The following is an 18,817-nucleotide window of genomic DNA, read 5'->3' on the forward strand; positions in this document are numbered from 1 at the left end:
CATTGTGAGGAGACGGGCCTGACTGGAGGAGCAAGTTTAGGGAATGCAAATTTGAAAAAGAGGTTTGGGTTAGTTCAGGGGGAGGCAGTTAGAGGGGAGTCCATAGTGCTCTGGGAAACCAGGTAAAGTAGAGTGAGTTTTCTTCTGAAGGCACTGGAAGCCTCTGGAGGCTTGGATGGAGCAAAATTGACAAAAGTGGCACTTTGGAAAGGGCACTGGTTAGGGAGGAGTAGACACTTGTTTGTTTCTAATGCCACGGAAGTTTAAAATTTTGTTTTTATTAGAGCATAGTTGATTTACAGTGTTGTGTCAATTTTTGCTGTACAGCATAGTGACTCAGTCATACATATATATACATTCTTTTTCTCAAACTATCTCCCATCATGGTCTATACCAAGAGCCTGGATATAGTTCCCCATGCTGTACAGTAGGACCTTGTGGTTTATCCATTCTAAATGTGATTCTTTGCAACTACCAACCCCAAACTCCCCATCCATCCTACTGCCTCTCCCCTAGCAACCACAACCCAACTGAAAAATGGGCAAAAGTTTCAAATTTTATGCAGTCCAATTTATCATTTTTTTGGTCACTTATAATTTTGGTGTCATGTCTAAAAAACCATTGCCTAACCCAAGGTCTGGAAAATGTATTCCTCTGTTTTCATCCAAAGTTTTATAGTTTTAGCTCTTAACTTTAGATCTCTGATCCACTTTGAGTTCATATTTCTATATGGTGTGAAGTAGGGGTCTGTCTTTATTCTTTTGTATGTGGATATCCAGTTACCCTAGCACAATTTGTTAAAAAGAGTATTCTTTCTCCATTTAATTGTCTTGGCACTCTCCTGTCCCTTTGTAATTCCTCTTTGCTATCTGTCCTATTCCTGTTCCTCTCCCTAAGCAACCAACGATATATTTTCTGCCACTATAGAAACTATATGTTTATAGTCATGTAAAACTGCCTTTCCTAAGCAGAATGTACTCTTTGGTGTTTGGCTTCTTTCATTTAGTATTCTTCTGTGTTGTTGCATGCATCAAAAGTTTATTCTTTTTTATTTTAGACTACTATTCCACTGCATAGCTACATCAGATTTTTAAAAAGCCCATGTGAACATTTGGATACATACCTTTGAACATACACTTGCTTTATTCTTGGCTAAATACCTAGAAGTTGAATGGCTGGATCAAGTGGGAGGTGTATGTTTAACTTTTAGAGAAGATGCCAAACTGTTTCCAAAATGCTGGTGCCATTTTATAGTCCCATCAACAACGTATGACAATTGCAGTTGCCCTGCATTCTCACATTTAGTACAGTCAGATTTTTTTTAATATTAGCTATCCTATTAGGTATGTATTACTATTGCGTTGGCATTTTAATTTGCATTTCTCTAATGACTAATGATGTTGAACTTGTTTTTGTGTATTACTTCCCATCTTTATGTTATCTATTTTGAAATAAAGTGAGGAGGCCATTTTTTTCAAGTTGGATTGTTTTCTTAACAAGTTTTGTGAGTTCTTTATTCTGGATACAGGTGTTTTATAAGATATGATTTGCACAACACATATTTTTCTCCTGATTTGTGGCTTGTCTTTCATTCTCTTGACAGTATCTTTCAAAGAGCATACATTTTAATTTAGGTAAAGTCTGATTTATCATTTTGTTTTTTCACATATTGTGCTTTTGATTTCATATCTAAGAAATATTGGCCTAAATGAAGTTCCCAAAGATTTTTCTCCCATGTCTTTTTCTTGAGCTATTAAAGTTTTAAGTTTTATACTTAGGCCTATGATCCATCTTGAGTTTATTTTTGTGTAAGTTAACAGTGTACAAGTTGAATTCACTGTTGTTCATATGGATGTCCAGTGGCTACAGCACCATTTGTTTGCAGTAAGTTTGGGTGATTTATACATTTGTGCATAAAAATGTCATTTTTAAATGGTCATTGCTTTCTAGGTTTCAACAAAGTTAGTATATTCACTTCTCCCCGAATGACTATTATAGAAAGAATGCTCATTTCTGTGTGCGACCTCCCCTAGCCCTCTGGCCTCAGTCTATTCTGGTGGACATTCTGTGATTGCCTTTAGATGATGACAGGGTGACCTAGGCCCTGATTTGGAAGGCCGTAAAGCTCCGGAGGAGAGTGAATGAATGGATTTGGAATCCAGCAGGCCTCGAGGCCAGAACAACAAACTGAAATTCCACAGAAGATAATACGGAAGCTCTTAGGATTTGGGGCCTAAGCTCTGCCCAGGATGTGGGAAGCAGAGCTTCACAGCACAGAGAAAAACCAGGCAAGGGTTTTAGTTGATGGCAAACTCGAGCTGGGTCACTGTAGGTGCATCTAAGGGGCACTGTGACTGTCAACATCAAGGTTGGTCATAATCTTGCTTTGCCTTGTTAAGGTTTGTTTACACCTGTAGGCAGATGTTCATTCCATCATGGGGATGTGGAGAAAGTGGAGCATATCTGGAGGAAACTGATTAGAATGGTGAAAGAGGAAAAAGTCATGTCCTGTAGGAAGCTGTTTGTAGTGTCATGTTTGTTGGTTTACTCATTCATTCACAAAGCCATGTCAGTCCTCTCATGTGCAAGGCAGGGTCCTAAGGGACCAGGGCGTAGTGGCTGCAACACGAGTGGGTTCCAGCAATGGTCTCTGTAACATGTGGAGCTGCCGACTGTCTGAAAGAGGTCTGGAAAGGTCTTCCTGCAGAGGGGAGTTTTGAGTTGTCTCAGTGGACAAATAGGAATTTGACAGGTGAAAAAAAGAAAGGACTTTCTAGCTAAAAAGATGGCAAATCAGCTTCAGATAGGTAGTGTTCATTTTTCACCATTTTGACTCCATTCTCCATGACACTATCTGACCTGTAATACATATTGTTGATCTCTCAGATTATAAATATATATAAATATACCTGGAGAGCCTACAGGTCATTAAAAGAGACTGAGGGTGAAATGGTGGTATGTGTTTGGGATGATAGTGGGTATAGCATGTGGGGCTTGGAAAGGAGAGGAAATGAGGTTTTTAAGTTAGTCACATGGTCAGATTTTCATCTTTGAAATGTCCGTTGTAGCAGCTGGGGCACAGAGAGGAGACAGAGACCAGCTAGAAGGCCACTGCAGGAGGCGAGGGATGGTGGGAGGAGGGGGGAGAAAGGGGCAGATTAGGAGAAGATCAGGAAGTGGACTTGGCCAGATTGGTAGGATCATATGCAGGAGGTGAGGCTGCTGGGGAAACAGTGTAGTCAGGAATAGGGATGTCAATTGTGGGAGACAAGATAAGACCATGGACAGGTTTGAATGAAAGGAACTTGTCTCAGGGATACACTGAGATGGAGACTTTCATAAAAGGGCCTATGTAAGCTTGGGAGTAAAGTCTGTGCTCAAGACTTAAATGAATCTGACCACACCCTCTTGGAGGTTCTGATATGTCTATTTGTTCGCCTACTGTTACCCCAAAGAACATCAGGTGGGTTTTGAAATCATGAGTCTGAGTCTTCCAGTAGAAGAAAAAGAGGACTTAGGAGAAGCAGGGTTTAAAGGCAGTGAGAGATATGGGTACCAGAAAGGAGCCCAAGAGAGAAAGTTCTAGAAGGGTGAGAGGACCACCAAGCAGGAACGGTGCTTTGGAAGGAAGGAGTGAAAGGGATGCATGAAGGAGGAAGCTGGCAAGAGTTTCAAATATTGCAGAGAGGTCAGCCGAGGTGAGGATGGACAGCTCTTTGGATTTGACTGTCAGATGTACCAAGAGTGGTGGGAGCTCTATCAGTGTCTTAGGGAGGCAGCAGGACAGATTACAGGGGATGGCAGGGGTATTAGGAGAAGTAGAGGGTACATGACGTTTGTCTTTAAAAATCTGACTTATTCTCTTTGGCTTCCAAGTTGGATGAGTTTTTTTGGGTACAAATGATAGATAACCCTACTCAAACAGGCTAAAGCAGAAGGGGTTTATGGGCTCAAATAACTGAGAAGCCCAGAAAAAATAAATCAAGGCTTGATGTAAAGCTTTAGGTGACATCAAGACCTCTTTCAGTCTCCCAGCCCTTCTTTTTTAATTAGCTTCATTCTCCAACTCAATGTGGTGACAAGAATGGTGCCAGACACTCCCAAGTTTATGTCCTTCCAAACTGAAGTTCGGCAGGAGAGATGATGTTTCTTTTTTCTTTTTTTTTTTTTAAATCTTCTTTTGGGGGCCACACCTGCAGCATATGGAAGTTCCCAGGCTAGTGGTCAAATCGGAGCAGCAGCTGTCGGCCTATGCCGCAGCCACAGCAACATGGGATCTGAGCTGCATCTGCGACCTACACCACAGCTCATGGCAATGCTGGATCCTAAACCCACTGAGCGAGGCCAGGGATTGAACCCACATCCTCATGGATACTAGCCGGGTTTGTTGCCCCGAGCCATGATGGGAACTCCCAAGATGATGTTTCTTCCTTGTAGATCCGAGATTCCTAATTGGACCTACTTGGATTTTGTGCCCAAACCTGACCCAGAAACTGAGGGTATGGAGTAGCAGTTACTCCCAGGACCAGACAGATATAGTGCTGTGTCAGTGCCAGGCCAGTCATTGCGACTGAGAGAATTTGGCACTCTGCTTGGGAGGCCTGGGTCATGGCCACTCTGGCACCAGGGGTAGAATCTCAGCTGAACCTAATGTGAGGGCACAGTCGTTCACCAATAAAGCTGGAGTGCTCTTCCTGGAAGCTGGAATGGATGTTTCACCTAGAGCTTAAAAATGCTCTCCCGCTGTAGGGCACAAAACCAGGTCAGTGAATGGAAACTACTGGTCATTGCCTTTCTGCTGTTAGAGAAAGATCTTCCCTGGGGTACAGGAATTAAAGGGGCCAGCTCTGTGGGTAGTGAGATGGCTGTCACTAGAGGTGTCTAAGTGACCACCATGAAGAGATGCCCACAACTTTTGGCACTGTGTAGGTGGGACATATAACCTCTATGGCCACATTTCCAAACTGTTTTGTCTGTGACAGAAAGGAATTCATTTTACCTTAAAACTAATTCTAAAACAGCATTTTCATGATGTGGCACATTTCCTTACTACTTGGTGTGGTCATGTTTTCTGTTCCACTTCATTCTAGTTAAAAATCCCTGTTGTGGAATTCCCGTCATGGCTCAGCACATTAAGATTCTGACTAGTATCCATGAAGATTAGGTTTTGATCCTTGGCCTTGCTCAGTGGATTAAAGGATCCAGCATTGCCTATGCCTGTGGTGTAGGCCAGCAGCTGCAACTTTGATTAGATCCCTAGCCTGGGAACTTCCATATGCCTTGGGCGTGGCCCTAAACAGAAAAGAAAAAAAAAAAAATCTCTGTTGTATGCAACCCACTACACTGTGTTCATGTCTCAGTAGTGAGTCGAAACCTGCCTTTGGTAAAACCTTGTTCTCCAGTCAGAGGTCTTAGATAGATGGACATTGGAGTCTGGCCTTTCCACTGTGGCAGTGGAACGGGTCAAGGATGAGGATCACACCTATTGTTCTATGAGAGCTGCTGATTCTAAGCGCTGGAGCCTCCTGCTGTCTGTCAGAGCAGCCCCTGACCTGTGGGGCAGAGTGGCCTTCTCTGTGGGCCCTCGGGCAGTGTTGGAGGGATTCCATGGGCTGGCCATGGATTGGATGGCGGAGGTGGCCCAGCCATCTGTCTGTCCAGAGGCTGGCAGTAGCTCCTTCCGTTTATGGCAGCAGCGGTTTCTGTTGTGAGGCTGAATGTGTGTGCCCGAGTGTGTCTCTGCCAGGCTTTTATATTGAAGACGAGGGAGTGGCTGTTAAAAATAACATATTTTTGACTTGAAACAAGTCAAGGCAGAGAGTGGAGACAATTAGAGACTGACATCCTGTTTAGTCATCTCTCCGGAGAGCTTTATTTTCAGAACTGTTTCATAAAGGTGCACAAGTGGTGTTAAGTTAGTTAAGGGGATATTGTTAAGTTAGCAGTAGCCATGATGCAAGACGCTGATTTGAATCCTGGGGTGAGTTAAAGGGTGACCCCACTGGGAGCAGATTGAATGCGGATAAGGCAGAGTTTATAAGAATAGGCATTTTTATAGCTGAAGCTTTCTGAGTCAGTACAAAATGGGCATCTTTTATTTTGAAAAAGTATCAACAGAGCATACTGTTTAAAGACAAGTGGTGGGGAACTAAGGTAAAGTCAGTGCATTTGTTCTTCAGTATTTATTAACTATAGGTCCAATACAAATGGTAGCTAGTACTGTTAAGACTCTGAGATGGTCTGGTGGAAGCCATGTCTGGAATGCTAGATGATGACATCACAGACTTGGAGATGAGAGCTGTGAGGCTCAGGGTGGTTAAGGCCCCCTGCCCAGAGTCCAGAGCTGCTGTGGCAGTCAGACTGGAGTCTGGGTCTTGGTCTAGTTGGGGTACTGTACCATGTGATTTGCATCTCATTTAAATTTAATATTCTCCCCAAAATGGCCATCCATATCTATACTCAGCTTCTCCAGACCTCCATCTCTTAGACAAAAAAGTCGAAAGCAGAGCTGAAGCCGTGGACAAAACGCGATAATATTTTATTTAAGGACAATTGTAAATTCATGCATTTGGATCCAAAAGAACCTCAGAATCCAAGGCTTAGAGGTATTCACAGGTAGATTGGGGTTAGCATGAAGAGGGCAGAGCCTGCCTACCTGGGCTGTGTGGTTGGAGCAGATGTGGAGGGTGTGGTCCCCTCCTAGGGCCATGCTGTGTAAAGGCCTTTGGGAGATGGGAATGTATACTGAGGACAGATCCTCGTGAGAAGTCATCAGGCTGCCTTGTTTGCTGAGTGTCTGTCTCGTTTTCTCAGCTCTTAGATAAGAACTTGAATGTTGATATTCCCATGAACTGTCAAGATAGTGAACACATAGACCATATTCTCTTTCTCTGGTGCTTCCTGAAGATGAACTACATTCAGATGGAAATGGTATAGACAGAGGCAGAATGCTTCTATTCAAATCCTTTACTCCCCGAGCCAAAGGCTTGTGGCTGACTAGGCCACACTGGTTCATTGCCTTTTACATTGCCATTATTTCTCTACTTCATACACTCGACACTTTTAATAAAACGTGTTCTTAACGTGAGTTAGGGATGGCTCAAAAACAGTGACCAGATATAAGTGATATCATATGCTATTTGTCTTTCTCTTTCTGACGTAACTTCACTCAGTATGAGAGTCTTTAGTTCCGTCCATGTTGCTGCAAATGGCAGTATTTTGTTCTTTTTTATGGCTGAGTAGTATTCCATTATGTATATATACCACATCTTCCTAATCCAATCATCTGTCATGGACATTTGGGTTGTTTCTATGTCTTGGCTATTGTGAATACTATTGCCTTTGGAATGGATTAGCAATGAGATCCTGCTGTGTAGCTCTGGAAACTATGTCTAGTCACTTACAATGGAGTGTGATAATGTGCGAAAAAAGAGTGTATACATGTATATGTAACTATGTCACCACGCTGTTCAGTAGAAAATTGATAGAACACTGTAAACCAGCTATAATGGAAAAAAATCATTACATTAAAAAATATGAAATTAAAACAAGCACATTGCAAATAACTAAACTCCAGTGACCAGGTGTTTGGGTGCTCATCAATATCACAAAGAGCCAAAATGGAAGCAAAAAAGAATCAAGAGAGGGAAAACATTGCAAGAAAGGTTTCATGTAGATTTGCTTCTCATCCTTCATTTACAGTTTTTTGCACTATCACTTGTTTCTTGCCACTCTAACTGTTCAGTTAAAGACTTAGATCTGATTTATGGCTGTGATATTCACATGGAGGCCTCTCTGTAAAGAATTATTTGATCATGAATGGATGTTGAACTTTGTCAAATGCTTTTTCTGCGTCTATTGAGATGATCATATGGTTTTTGACTTTTTTTTTGTTAATGTGGTGTATGATGCTGATTGATTTGCGTATGTTGAACCATCCTTGTGAACCTGGGATGAACCCAACCTGGTCATGGTGTATAATTTTTTTGATATGTTGTTGGATTCGGTTGGCTAAGATTTTGTTGAGAAGTTTTGCATCTATATTCATCAATGATATTGGGTGATAGTTTTCTTTTTTGGTGGTATCTCTGTCTGGTTTTGGAATGAGGGTGATGGTGGCCTCATAGAATGTCTTTGGGAGTATTCCTTCTTCTTCAACCTTTTGAAAGAGTTTAAGGAGGATTGGCACCAGATCCTCTTTATATGTTTGATAAAATTCACCTGCGAAGCCATCTGGTCCTGGACTTTTATTTGTAGGGAGTGATTTTATGACCTCTTCAATTTCATTTCTAGTGATCGGTCTGTTCAGTTGGTCTGTTTCTTCTTGATTCAGTTTTGGCAGACTGTAAGATTCTAGAAAATTGTCCATTTCTTCCAGATTGTCAAACTTGTTGCCATACAGTTGTTCATAGTATTCTCTTATGGTTTTTTGTATTTCTGCTGTATCCGTTGTGATTTCTCCTTTTTCATTTATAATTTTGGTTATTTGGGTTCTTTCTCTCCTCTTTTTAGTGAGTCTGGCCAGGGGTTTGTCAATTTTGTTCACCTTTTCAAAGAACCAGCTCTTGGTTTTATTAATTTTCTCTATTGTTTTTTGAGTCTCTACTTTATTGATTTCTTCTTTGATCTTTATAATTTCCTTCCTTCTGCTGACTTTAGGACTCTTTTGTTCTTCTTTTTCTAATTCATTTAGGTGGAGGGTTAAGTTGTCAATTTGGGATCTTTCTTCTTTTTTGAGAAAGGCCTGTATTGCTATAAATTTCCCTCTGAGCACTGCTTTCGCAGCATCCCATAGATTTTGAGAGGTTGTGTCTTCATTATCATTTGTTTCAAGGTAGTTTTTAATTTCCTTCTTGATTTCCTCATTGACCCATTGGTTTTTGAGTAGCATGTTGTTTAGTCTCCATGTAGTCTCCATGATCAAGACCCTCGCCAAAGTGGGTATAGAGGGAACATTCCTGAATATAATCAAAGCCATTTATGATAAACCCACAGCAAATATAATCCTCAATGGGGAAAAATGAAAGCCTTCTCACTCAAATCTGGAACAAGACAGGGATGCCCACTCTCACCACTGCTCTTCAACATCGTTTTGGAAGTCCTAGCCACAGCAATTAGACAAACAAAAGAAATCAAAGGCATCCATATAGGAAGAGAAGAGATCAAACTGTCACTGTATGCAGATGACATGATACTATACCTAGAAAACCCTAAGGACTCAACCCCAAAACTCCTTGAACTGATTGATTAATAAATTCAGCAAAGTGGCAGGCTATAACATTAACATTCAGAAGTCAATTGCGGAGTTCCCGTCGTGGCGCAGTGGTTAACGAATCCGACTAGGAACCATGAGGTTGCGGGTTCAGTCCCTGCCCTTGCTCAGTGGGTTAACGATCTGGCGTTGCCCTGAGCTGTGGTGTAGGTCGCAGACGCGGCTCGGATCCCACGTTGCTATGGCTCTGGCGTAGGCCGGTGGCTACAGCTCCGATTCGACCCCTAGCCTGGGAACCTCCATATGCCGCAGGAGCGGCCCAAGAAATAGCAAAAAGACAAAAAAAAAAAAAAAAAAAAAAAAAGAAGTCAGTTGCATTTCTGTATACCAGCAATGAAACATTAGAAAAGGAATACAAAAATACGATACCTTTTAAAATTGTACCTCACAAAATCAAATACCTCGGAATACACCTGACCAAGGAGGTAAAGGACCTATGTGCCGAGAACTATAAAACTTTAATCAAAGAAATCAAAGAAGATGTAAATAAATGGAAAGATATTCCATGTTCCTGGATTGGAAAAATCAATATAGTAAAAATGGCCATAATACCCAAAGCAATCTACAGATTCAATGCAATCCCTATCAAATTACCCATGACATTTTTCACAGAACTAGAACAAACAATCCAAACATTTATATGGAACAACAAAAGACCCAGAATCGCCAAAGCAATCCTGAGAAACAAAAACCAAGCAGGAGGCATAACTCTCCCAGACTTCAAGAAATACTACAAAGCCACAGTCATCAAAACAGTGTGGTATTGGTACCAAAACAGACAGACAGACCAATGGAACAGAACAGAGAATCCGGAAAGAATTATTTGAGACCCACAAAAATCCTTCAAACTTAAACTATAACATACTTTTTTTTTTTCTTCTCTCTTTGTAGGTGGATCTGGAGCCAGAAGGGAAAGTATTTGTCATAATAACCCTAACAGGGAGTTTCACTGAAGGTAAGAACAGGTTTTGGGTGGTTTCTGGAATGTGTGTCCTCCTAGTTCATACTCAGTAGGGATTTATATCATGGAAATTATAAAAAGAGTGTTTTGTAAAAGATACTTTAAAAAAGTGACTGTTTAAGCTTGGCTGGTTGGTATGTTGTTGCCTATTGGTCTGTTGGGTTGGGATTGCCAGAGTAAATATATTTGCTAACTCTGGCAATCTTGTGTTCTGTTTAACATAGTCACTGCGTTTTTGTTTTTATTCATCATCACTTTAATTCATCGCTCAAGAGGTTCTTGCCTCTTTTGGTTCGTGTTTATTAAACTCTACTTTAGATTTTTGGTTTTTGGCCAACCTTTTGGTCTGGCCCAAATGTATTAAAAATTTAAGGATCATGTTCTCTTCTTTATAATCTGTATCTCATTCTGTCTCCTAAGGGATTCTGTTTCTCTTCCCCTGACGTTACCCCTACCTCCCACTCCCAGTTTTTTTAAAAAATGAGGTAAAATTTGTATAGAATGAAATGAATAGATGAGAGGGGAAGAATTTGATGTCGACAAACGCCTACAACCAGGTAACTAGCACTCCGATGCGCCATAGAACATGTCCATCCCTCTGAAAGTGCTCTGTGTCCTTTCCCTGTTAGTTTCCTGCTGCCAGTGGCAATAAATGTAATGTTTTTTCTGTTTTTTCACCATAGATTAGTTTTGTCTATTCTGGAAGTTCATGTAGATGGAACCTCATAGTACGTTCTCTTTGGCATCTGATTTCTTTTGCTCAGCATAATTTCTATGAGATCCATTCATGTTGTTGTGTATATTAGTATTCTATTCCTTTTTATTGCTAGGTATTCCATTTTATAAATGTAGCACAATTTTGTTTGCCCATTCTCCTTTTGATGGACATTTTGAAATTTTCCCTGTCTGGGGTTATTATGAAGAATGCTTCCATAAATATTCTTGTATATAAATTGTACTTTGATTTCTCTTGGGTGAATACCTAGCAGTGGAATTGCTAGGTAATAGAGTTGATACATGTTTAACTTTATAATAAACTCTCAAATGGTTTTCCAAAGAGGTTGTATTCTTATATTCCCACAAGCAATGTATGAGAGTTCAAGTTACTCCACATCCTCACCAACACTTGGTATGGTCATTCTCTTTAATTTTAGACATGTTAATAGCTACAGAATGACATCTTATGGTTTTAATTTCAATATAAAATTGCCTATAATTTCTGTCCCTTTTCTGGTTGCTCTCCAGTGTGGCCAATTAATTATTTTAGAATATATTTTAAATGTTTCACTTGTATTTGGCGGGAGGGTTAATCCATCACAAGCTACTTCACCATTACTAAAATCCTTGTGAAGATCTGTAAACATGTGGCTTAATGGTTTGTCTCTTTGGTACTGGCATTTTGCAAACAGGTAACATTTTTTTTTTCCTTTTGTCTTCTTTAGGGCTGCACCTGTGGCATATGGAGGTTCCCAGGCTAGGGGTCTAATTGGAGCTACAGCTGCCAGCCTACACCAGAGCCATAGCAACGCAGGACCTGAGCCACGTCTGCAACCTATATGACAGCTCATGGCAATGCCTGATCCTTAACCCACTGAGTGAGGCCAGGGATCTGACCCTCAACCTCATGGTTCCTAGTCGGATTCTTTTCTGCTGCACCATGACAGGAATTCCTTGGGTAACATCTTTGAGAAATTGTTTTGTCTTCTCTCAGCCAAATCTTTTCATTCTTGTGGGCAAATTGTCTCAATGTTAACATTTTGCAACCTGTTGTCTCAATTGTGTGAATCTTATCTTTTTGCTCCCTTTTCTGGGATTTTTGAACATGAAACATTCTGGGATGTTTGAACATGAAAAAAACAGTCCAGATTACAGTTTGGGGGTCTTCTGCCTGCTCACAGGTCTTTTGTTTTGCTTGGTATCTTGAATATGCAGAATTTGCGAGAAAAATGAGTGTGCTCATAACTCAGTCAAATGAAATATAATGTAGTATTACACAATATTGCTAATAGAACTTTTTTACAGCACATGGAACGTGGGTCCAGCCGTGGTATAAACAAGGCCAGTAGTAAGAAAAGAGGCAAGAATGAGGAGTTGGTGAGATTCTGAATGTGCTGAACTCCCTTTCTGCACTAAGTGACAAGGTGCCAGTGGAATAAGGCCATGCATGTTAGACCAGGTCTGAGGGTGCCGTAGTTGTTACAGGACATTTTTTTTTTTTTTTGAGAGTTATTCTGGCTCTCTAGGACTAAATTTTATGAAGTCTCTACTTTCTTTTTTTTTAATTTTTTTATTACTCAATAAATTTATAACATTTATAGTTGTACAATGATCATCACAGTCCAATTTTATAGGCTTTCTATCCCACAACCCCAGTGTATCCCCCTACCCCCCGAACTGTCTCCTTTGGAAACCATAAGTTTTTCAAAGTCTGTTGAGTCAAATTCCACAAGTCAGTGAAAGCATTTGATGTTGGTGTCTCATTATATGGCTGACTTCACTTAGCATGATAATTTCTAGGTCCATGCATTGATTACCTTCAGGATCCCAAAACACACCTCCAACTCTCACTCTCATGATCCTTCAGAGAGGCTGGTTGGGTGTTGAGAGAGAGATTCTGCTGTCCTGTAAACTGGAGTATTGTTAGGAGCTGTCCATGAAGAAACAAAGATCTCTTGAGAGCTGGGAAAGTCTTCTCACGGAATTCTCTTCTATTGACAATTTTCAGTAGTGGCCCCTGGGGAAGCCGAGTAAGAAATTACCTTGGTACCTTGACTGATATGAAATTTCAGAGGACTGACGCTTGAATGACTGAGGCTCTGCTATGCAGCCTCTCTGCAATAAGCACTTTGCTGGTCTTAAGCTTGAGAGAAAGAAGTGAGGGGGTTCTTTTTTCAATGATTGGTGCTACAGGAATACAATTCTTTAGGTCCTCCCTATGTGTAAATACCATCAGACTGCCTGTCCCTAAATCCTATTTTCTAATAAAACCGTAATCATATAAGCTCTTGCTGATGCCTGAATTTTTGAGATTATTGAAACAGTTTCCTCAGGGCTGTATCCTTATTGAAAATGGGTAACACATGATTTTTCCCTCCAAAAGTACAAACACTGATGACTGAGTCTTGTTTTCCATCTCCACCCCCCAGTTTGCCACCACAGTGCATGTGGTGTTACCAGTTTCTTGTTTATCCACTTAATTACATATGGGAAGGAGGGAGGAAGGAAGTGGGTGGGGAGAGAGATTGGGCACCTATAGTTTTTCAGTCCTTTTTTTTTTTTTTTTTTTTTTAAAGGCCGCCCTTATGGCATGTGGAAGTTCCTGGGCTAGGGGTTGAATTGGAGCTGCAGCTGCCGGCCTGCACCACGGCTTGTGGCAACACTGGATCCTGAATGAGGTCAGGGATCGAAGCCACATCCTCATGGATACCAGTTGGATTCTTAACCCATTGAGCCACTACGGCAACTCCAGTTTTTTTAGTCTCAATGGCATATTATATAATTTATTTAACCTGTTCTCAATTAAAGTGCCTGTGTGTTTTCTTTGTAGCTTCTACTTTCGTAATTGTACGCTAGAAACATCAGAACAAGGGCACTGGAATGCTCCTCGATATTCTCATACTATTTATTAGTTTTAGTGATAAAAGAGAGGAATGTTAAATATTTTTAGGGGTGGGTTCTTACCAGGTCATTTGGAATGGTATTCCTTTCAGAAGTGACCCCAGGAAAAACTGTAGGGCAGGCCAAGCTCATCTTTGGTAATGTCCCCTTCCCTTTAAGTTAGTCCTTCTAGCTCTTTTGCTTCAACTGTCTCTTACTCCAGTAAGATGCCCAGTGATCTCTCTCCAGGAACACTTACTAATAAGGAATACAGTGAATTCATGGACTAATTATACTAAAGTGATAGTGACTGATATCTTAGCACTCTTAGTTGTGCCTTCATATTTTAAAAGACGCTAAAAGAACTGTTATATCAAAAAGAAATAGATTTTGAATGTTGAAATTTCAGGAGCTATGGCATTATTTTGTGGGCTGTATTTTAGAAGCTCAGATCTGTTCTCTCTCTGTGTGGAAGCCTTGTCTTATCAGTTTGGCTCCCAGGCTGGGGCTTAGCTTGAGCTGGCACATTGCTGCTGCCTTAGAGCACAGCTTCTTTGTCAGATGCAGAGGATGTCATATCTGCCTTTGTGCATTACACAAGGAGGGAATGGAGCCCCCTCTCCGTAGCACCCACTCACCTGCTTCAGCTGTGACAGCACCTGGACCCGGCACTGTGAGAATGTCCCTGGCTTGGCCTCACTCCTATCAGCCAACCTAAATCATCCCTGGCCATAAAGTGATAGGTTGGCTGATAAACATTTGGAGCTCTAGTTCCCATCTTGGATGCTGAAGGCTTTTACATCAAGAAGCACAATGAGGTCAGGCCTGTCCCATGTGGCTTGGGTTGTGAAGGGTGCGTTGGCCTGGGATCCCTGGTGGGTTACCAAAGCTCAAGAAATGTTGGTTGAGCCTCGGGGTGCATCTTATCCATCTCACAGGGCTGTTTTGTAGATCAGATGATGGAAGGTATGGGAAAGTGCTTTGCAAACAAGAATGCTCTGTGAAGGTACTCTAGTGGGTTCTCATCTCCATGTTCCTGTTGTCATGGCAGCAGGATTCCTGTCATTCTCCACACCCCTTCCTGGGACCCTGTGTATACTCAGCAGGTATGTTTTATTTTGCCACTGCCTTTATTTTTTACTGGAAGACTCAAGAATCTAGTGGACAGTTTCTAATATGATGTTGGCTTATTGCCATGCCTGTTTCCCTCCTATGGCCCCCTCTAGGGGTTCTGCCCTTAGCCCAGCTGCTGCAATCCCAAAGCTCTGCTCAAAAAAGCAATTGCTTAAATGGAGCTGTGGTCAGTGATATACAGGACTGGTGTTAGGAGCTACTGACTACTGATTTCATCCCATCTCATCTTCTCATCTTTCATTGATTATGCTGAATTTGCAGCTAAGGTAAAAAAAAATTTTTCTTTAAATGTAAGACATCACTGAGAAATGACACGAGAAACACCTGTTGAGTGAAGTTCTGTGATTCCCATCACAGATACTAGGGAGATAAAAGTGAACAAGACATAGACACTTTCATGACAGCACTCTTAAGTGGGGCAGATGCAGTCTATGTGTGTGGAACAGGGGGCCCAGGTTCCCTGGCAAGAATCAGTCCAAGGCCTGGTGCTGGATGGTGGTGATATGTGATCAGAGCAGCCAGAAGATTTTAGAGGAAGTCTCGTGAGGGAGGTGAAGTTTAAAGCAAGTCAGAATCACCTTTATTATAGAAATATGCCATAGAATCACATAATCAGAGAAATATGCCATAGAATCACATAGTGACAGAAGTATGCCAGGTGGAGAAGCTGGTTCAAGAGGGGAAGATGGTTTGTTCACAGGCACAGGTAGCAGGGGAGGGGTGCTAAAGGTGGGGGTGTGGTGGGAGTTGTGGCAGAGACTCCAGAGGCCTTGTGTGTAGGTTTACCCAGGACAGTCTGAGTGTGACTACTAATAGCATCATCTTTCACTCTCAGAAGGATCCCGGCTTAGGGGAGAAATTGTGTGATCCCATCCTTCTAGGCTAGTAGATGTCATGGGGTGCCAGTGAAGGGTTTTAAGGAAAGAGAAATCAAATCTGACTTGGTAGCCATGGGTTCATGAGGCTTGGGACAGGGGGTGTGGACAGCCAAAGAGACTATTACCATTGTCTATGGGAGAGATTATTAGAGCCTGAGTTAAGTTGGAATCTGTGGGAATGGAGGGGGAGGAGGGAACAGCTATGGGAAATGAATAGACAGTGAAACCAGTGTGGATTGGCAGCTCATAGGATGTCAGGGATGAAGGATGAGGCTAAGAGGATGTTCAGAGGATGTTGTGGAGTCATTCACCGGAGTAGAAGCATAGGAATGGAACGTGATAAATTCAGCTTTGAACAGGTGGAGCTTGAGAAGCTTGTAGGAAACCCAAGAAGAGATGTTGAGGAAGAACTGGAAATAAGAGTCTAGAGCTTGACAAGAAGAGATCTAGACCTGAGCTGCAGCTCTGGGTGCCAGTGGGAGGCAAGGCACATGGATGAAGGGACCTGGTGAGAAGATTTAGAAAGAGCGAACCAAGGCTGACTCAGAGAACTCTGTGGAACACCAATAATTAAGGATCTGGTTTACAGATTATAATCTGTCAAACTCACCCAAACTATGTTGAAGGTTTACTTAATGATCACCCATACTCATTACTCATTCAATAATATTTGAGTGCTTGCTGCATGCCAAGGAATATTTTGCCAGGTGGTAGAACATCTTCAAAATTGGCATCAAAATGTTTGATAATGAAATTTTGAGAAAGAACTGAACATAGAAGTCTTTTTGAAAGGTTATGCTTGAATTGGCATTAAGAGTAGTAGCTTCACAATTTTTTTTGGCTCTTTAGGTCCGCATCCACAGTGTACGGAAGTTTCTAGTCTGGGGCCAAATCGGAGCTATAGCTGCCGGCCTATGCCACAGCCACAGTAATGCAGGGTCCGAGCTATGTCTGTGACCCACACCACAGCTCAGAGCAATGCTGGGTCCTTAACCCACTGAGAGAGGCCAGGAGTTGAACCCACATACTCATGGATCTAGTTGGGTTTGTTAACCACTGAGCCATGAAGGAAACTCCAGCAGCTTCACAATCTGATACTACAATGTGTTGCACTCAGGTTTATACTTAAGTAAGAAGGTAAGAAGATGAGGTAAGAAGATGAGCCTACTCAGAATCCTACAGTGAGGGCTCTTCTCTGAACCAAGATGGGACAAGAAAAACTCTGTGGAAGTCTGTCACTGAGCTGAAGGTGTAATATTATCAACTATATCAGAAACCATCACCATCTTTCATCTTTAACAGGATGTTATTCCTCTTGATCAGATACAGAATTCCCCTTAGCACTGCTGCTGAGGTAGACACAGTTGAAGTGATTTATTATTTTGAAAAAGCCATCTCGTATCACTCTTTATTTCATTCTGGCTAAGCCTTTCTGGAGCGCACAACTGGATCTGCAACCTAATCAAGGTGAAATTTATTAAGGCAGACCTGGGTTTTTAATGCAACCTCTAGATGCTGTCATTGTGGCCCTGTTTGATTGTCATTATGTTGGACTAGTTCTTACCTGGGAGAGTGGAGTGGCAAAAAAAAAAAAAAAAAAAAAAAGTTTGGAGTACTGATGAAAATGCATCAAACTAAACTCATAACTGCTATAACCGGGAGAGAAGCAACACAAAGAAATTAAGTCAAAGTAGTGATATCCCCTTGTGTGAGACCAAATAAAAAAGATGTTGCTGCATTGTGATGCCATTAAGAAATAAGATGGAAGATTTGAAGATCTGAAGATCTGAAGATAATGTAGTTTACATCAGTGAGATTTGCCTGGATTTAGGGTACCCCAGACTTCAATGATTCAAAGAGAGAACCATACAAGATGTGCTTCCTAATGGATCATAGCATTAGGTAGTCTTCCCTCCAAACTGAACCCCAATCTGGCCAGGCTTTCAGATCTAACCACCAGTTTAAGAGGAGATACCAGGGACAGAGGCACATTTTAAATGACACTGTGGGATACAGTTAGCAAAATCCAGACTGTGGAAAAAATTGCTAGGACAAGACACTTAGTTTCTTTGACTGAAAATTGGAAGAACAAAGGAAAAGAGAAGGAAGGGGAACCAAAATAACAAAAAAGACACTTACTAGCCAGTTTCAATATGTGGACCAAATCAAACACAATTTGCAGAACAGTAGCTCCCAGGGCACAACATCTCCTACTAATAATTACATAACATTTTTGCCCTTGGAAAGTTTAATTTTAAGAGGTAATAGGAACAGTAAGTGTATGTATACATGATGATATGAAGGAATTAATAACATTATTATTTAGCTGTCATTATGGTACTGTGGTTGTTTAAAACAAAAAGAGCATCTGTTAGAGAGACATATGGAAATATTTACTGATGAAATTACATGACACCTGAGACTGACTTCCAAATAACCCAGAGGTGAGAAAGGAAGGTAAGGGACAGATAAAACCAGATGTAGCCACAAGTTGCCTGTTGAAGCAGAGTGATGGTTACACATTAGATTTTTCTTATCAGTTTCTGTCTACTTTTGCATGTGCTTGAAATTCTTTTTAATAAAAAATTAAAATTAAAAGCACGTACTTAAATCTGTCTCCTAGACAAAAAAATGGAATCTGGGTTGCCTCTGTGACATCAAAATGATGCTTTAACTTTGAGCATATACTACCTACCTATTCTCATTTATAACTTAAAACTGGTGGGTTTGGTCTGCATGTCTCTGATCCTTAATGCCCAGTTTTTATGTATTATAAAGAAGGGGGTTTAAAACTTTAAATGAATAAAGTACTTCAGAAATATGTTCAAAGGTTCTAAATAATACTAAGCGTTGATTCAAAAACTATAAGTAGGAAGAGATGAGTTAGGTAATTCCCTTGGTTCTGCTGTAAAGTTCTCCCTTATAATAAATGTCAGGTAAGTCATCTCCTACTAACAATTACATAACACTTTTGCC

The 18,817-nt window shown here is 41.1% G+C and overlaps 1 protein-coding gene across 1 annotated transcript in view; it reads left to right on the top strand.

Annotated features, from left to right (window-relative positions):
* The window catches only part of PRKCH (protein kinase C eta), a 234,393-nt gene that overhangs the window by 58,445 nt on the left and 157,131 nt on the right, over positions 1 to 18,817 (top strand). The window contains exon 2 of the mRNA XM_021062478.1: positions 10,163 to 10,226. Coding sequence (XP_020918137.1) covers positions 10,163 to 10,226 — 64 coding nt within the window. The remainder of the gene's footprint in view (positions 1 to 10,162; positions 10,227 to 18,817) is intronic.

The sequence above is a fragment of the Sus scrofa genome, chromosome 1 (assembly GCF_000003025.6).
Source record: "Sus scrofa isolate TJ Tabasco breed Duroc chromosome 1, Sscrofa11.1, whole genome shotgun sequence".
In the NCBI taxonomy this organism is placed as follows: Eukaryota; Metazoa; Chordata; class Mammalia; order Artiodactyla; family Suidae; genus Sus; species Sus scrofa.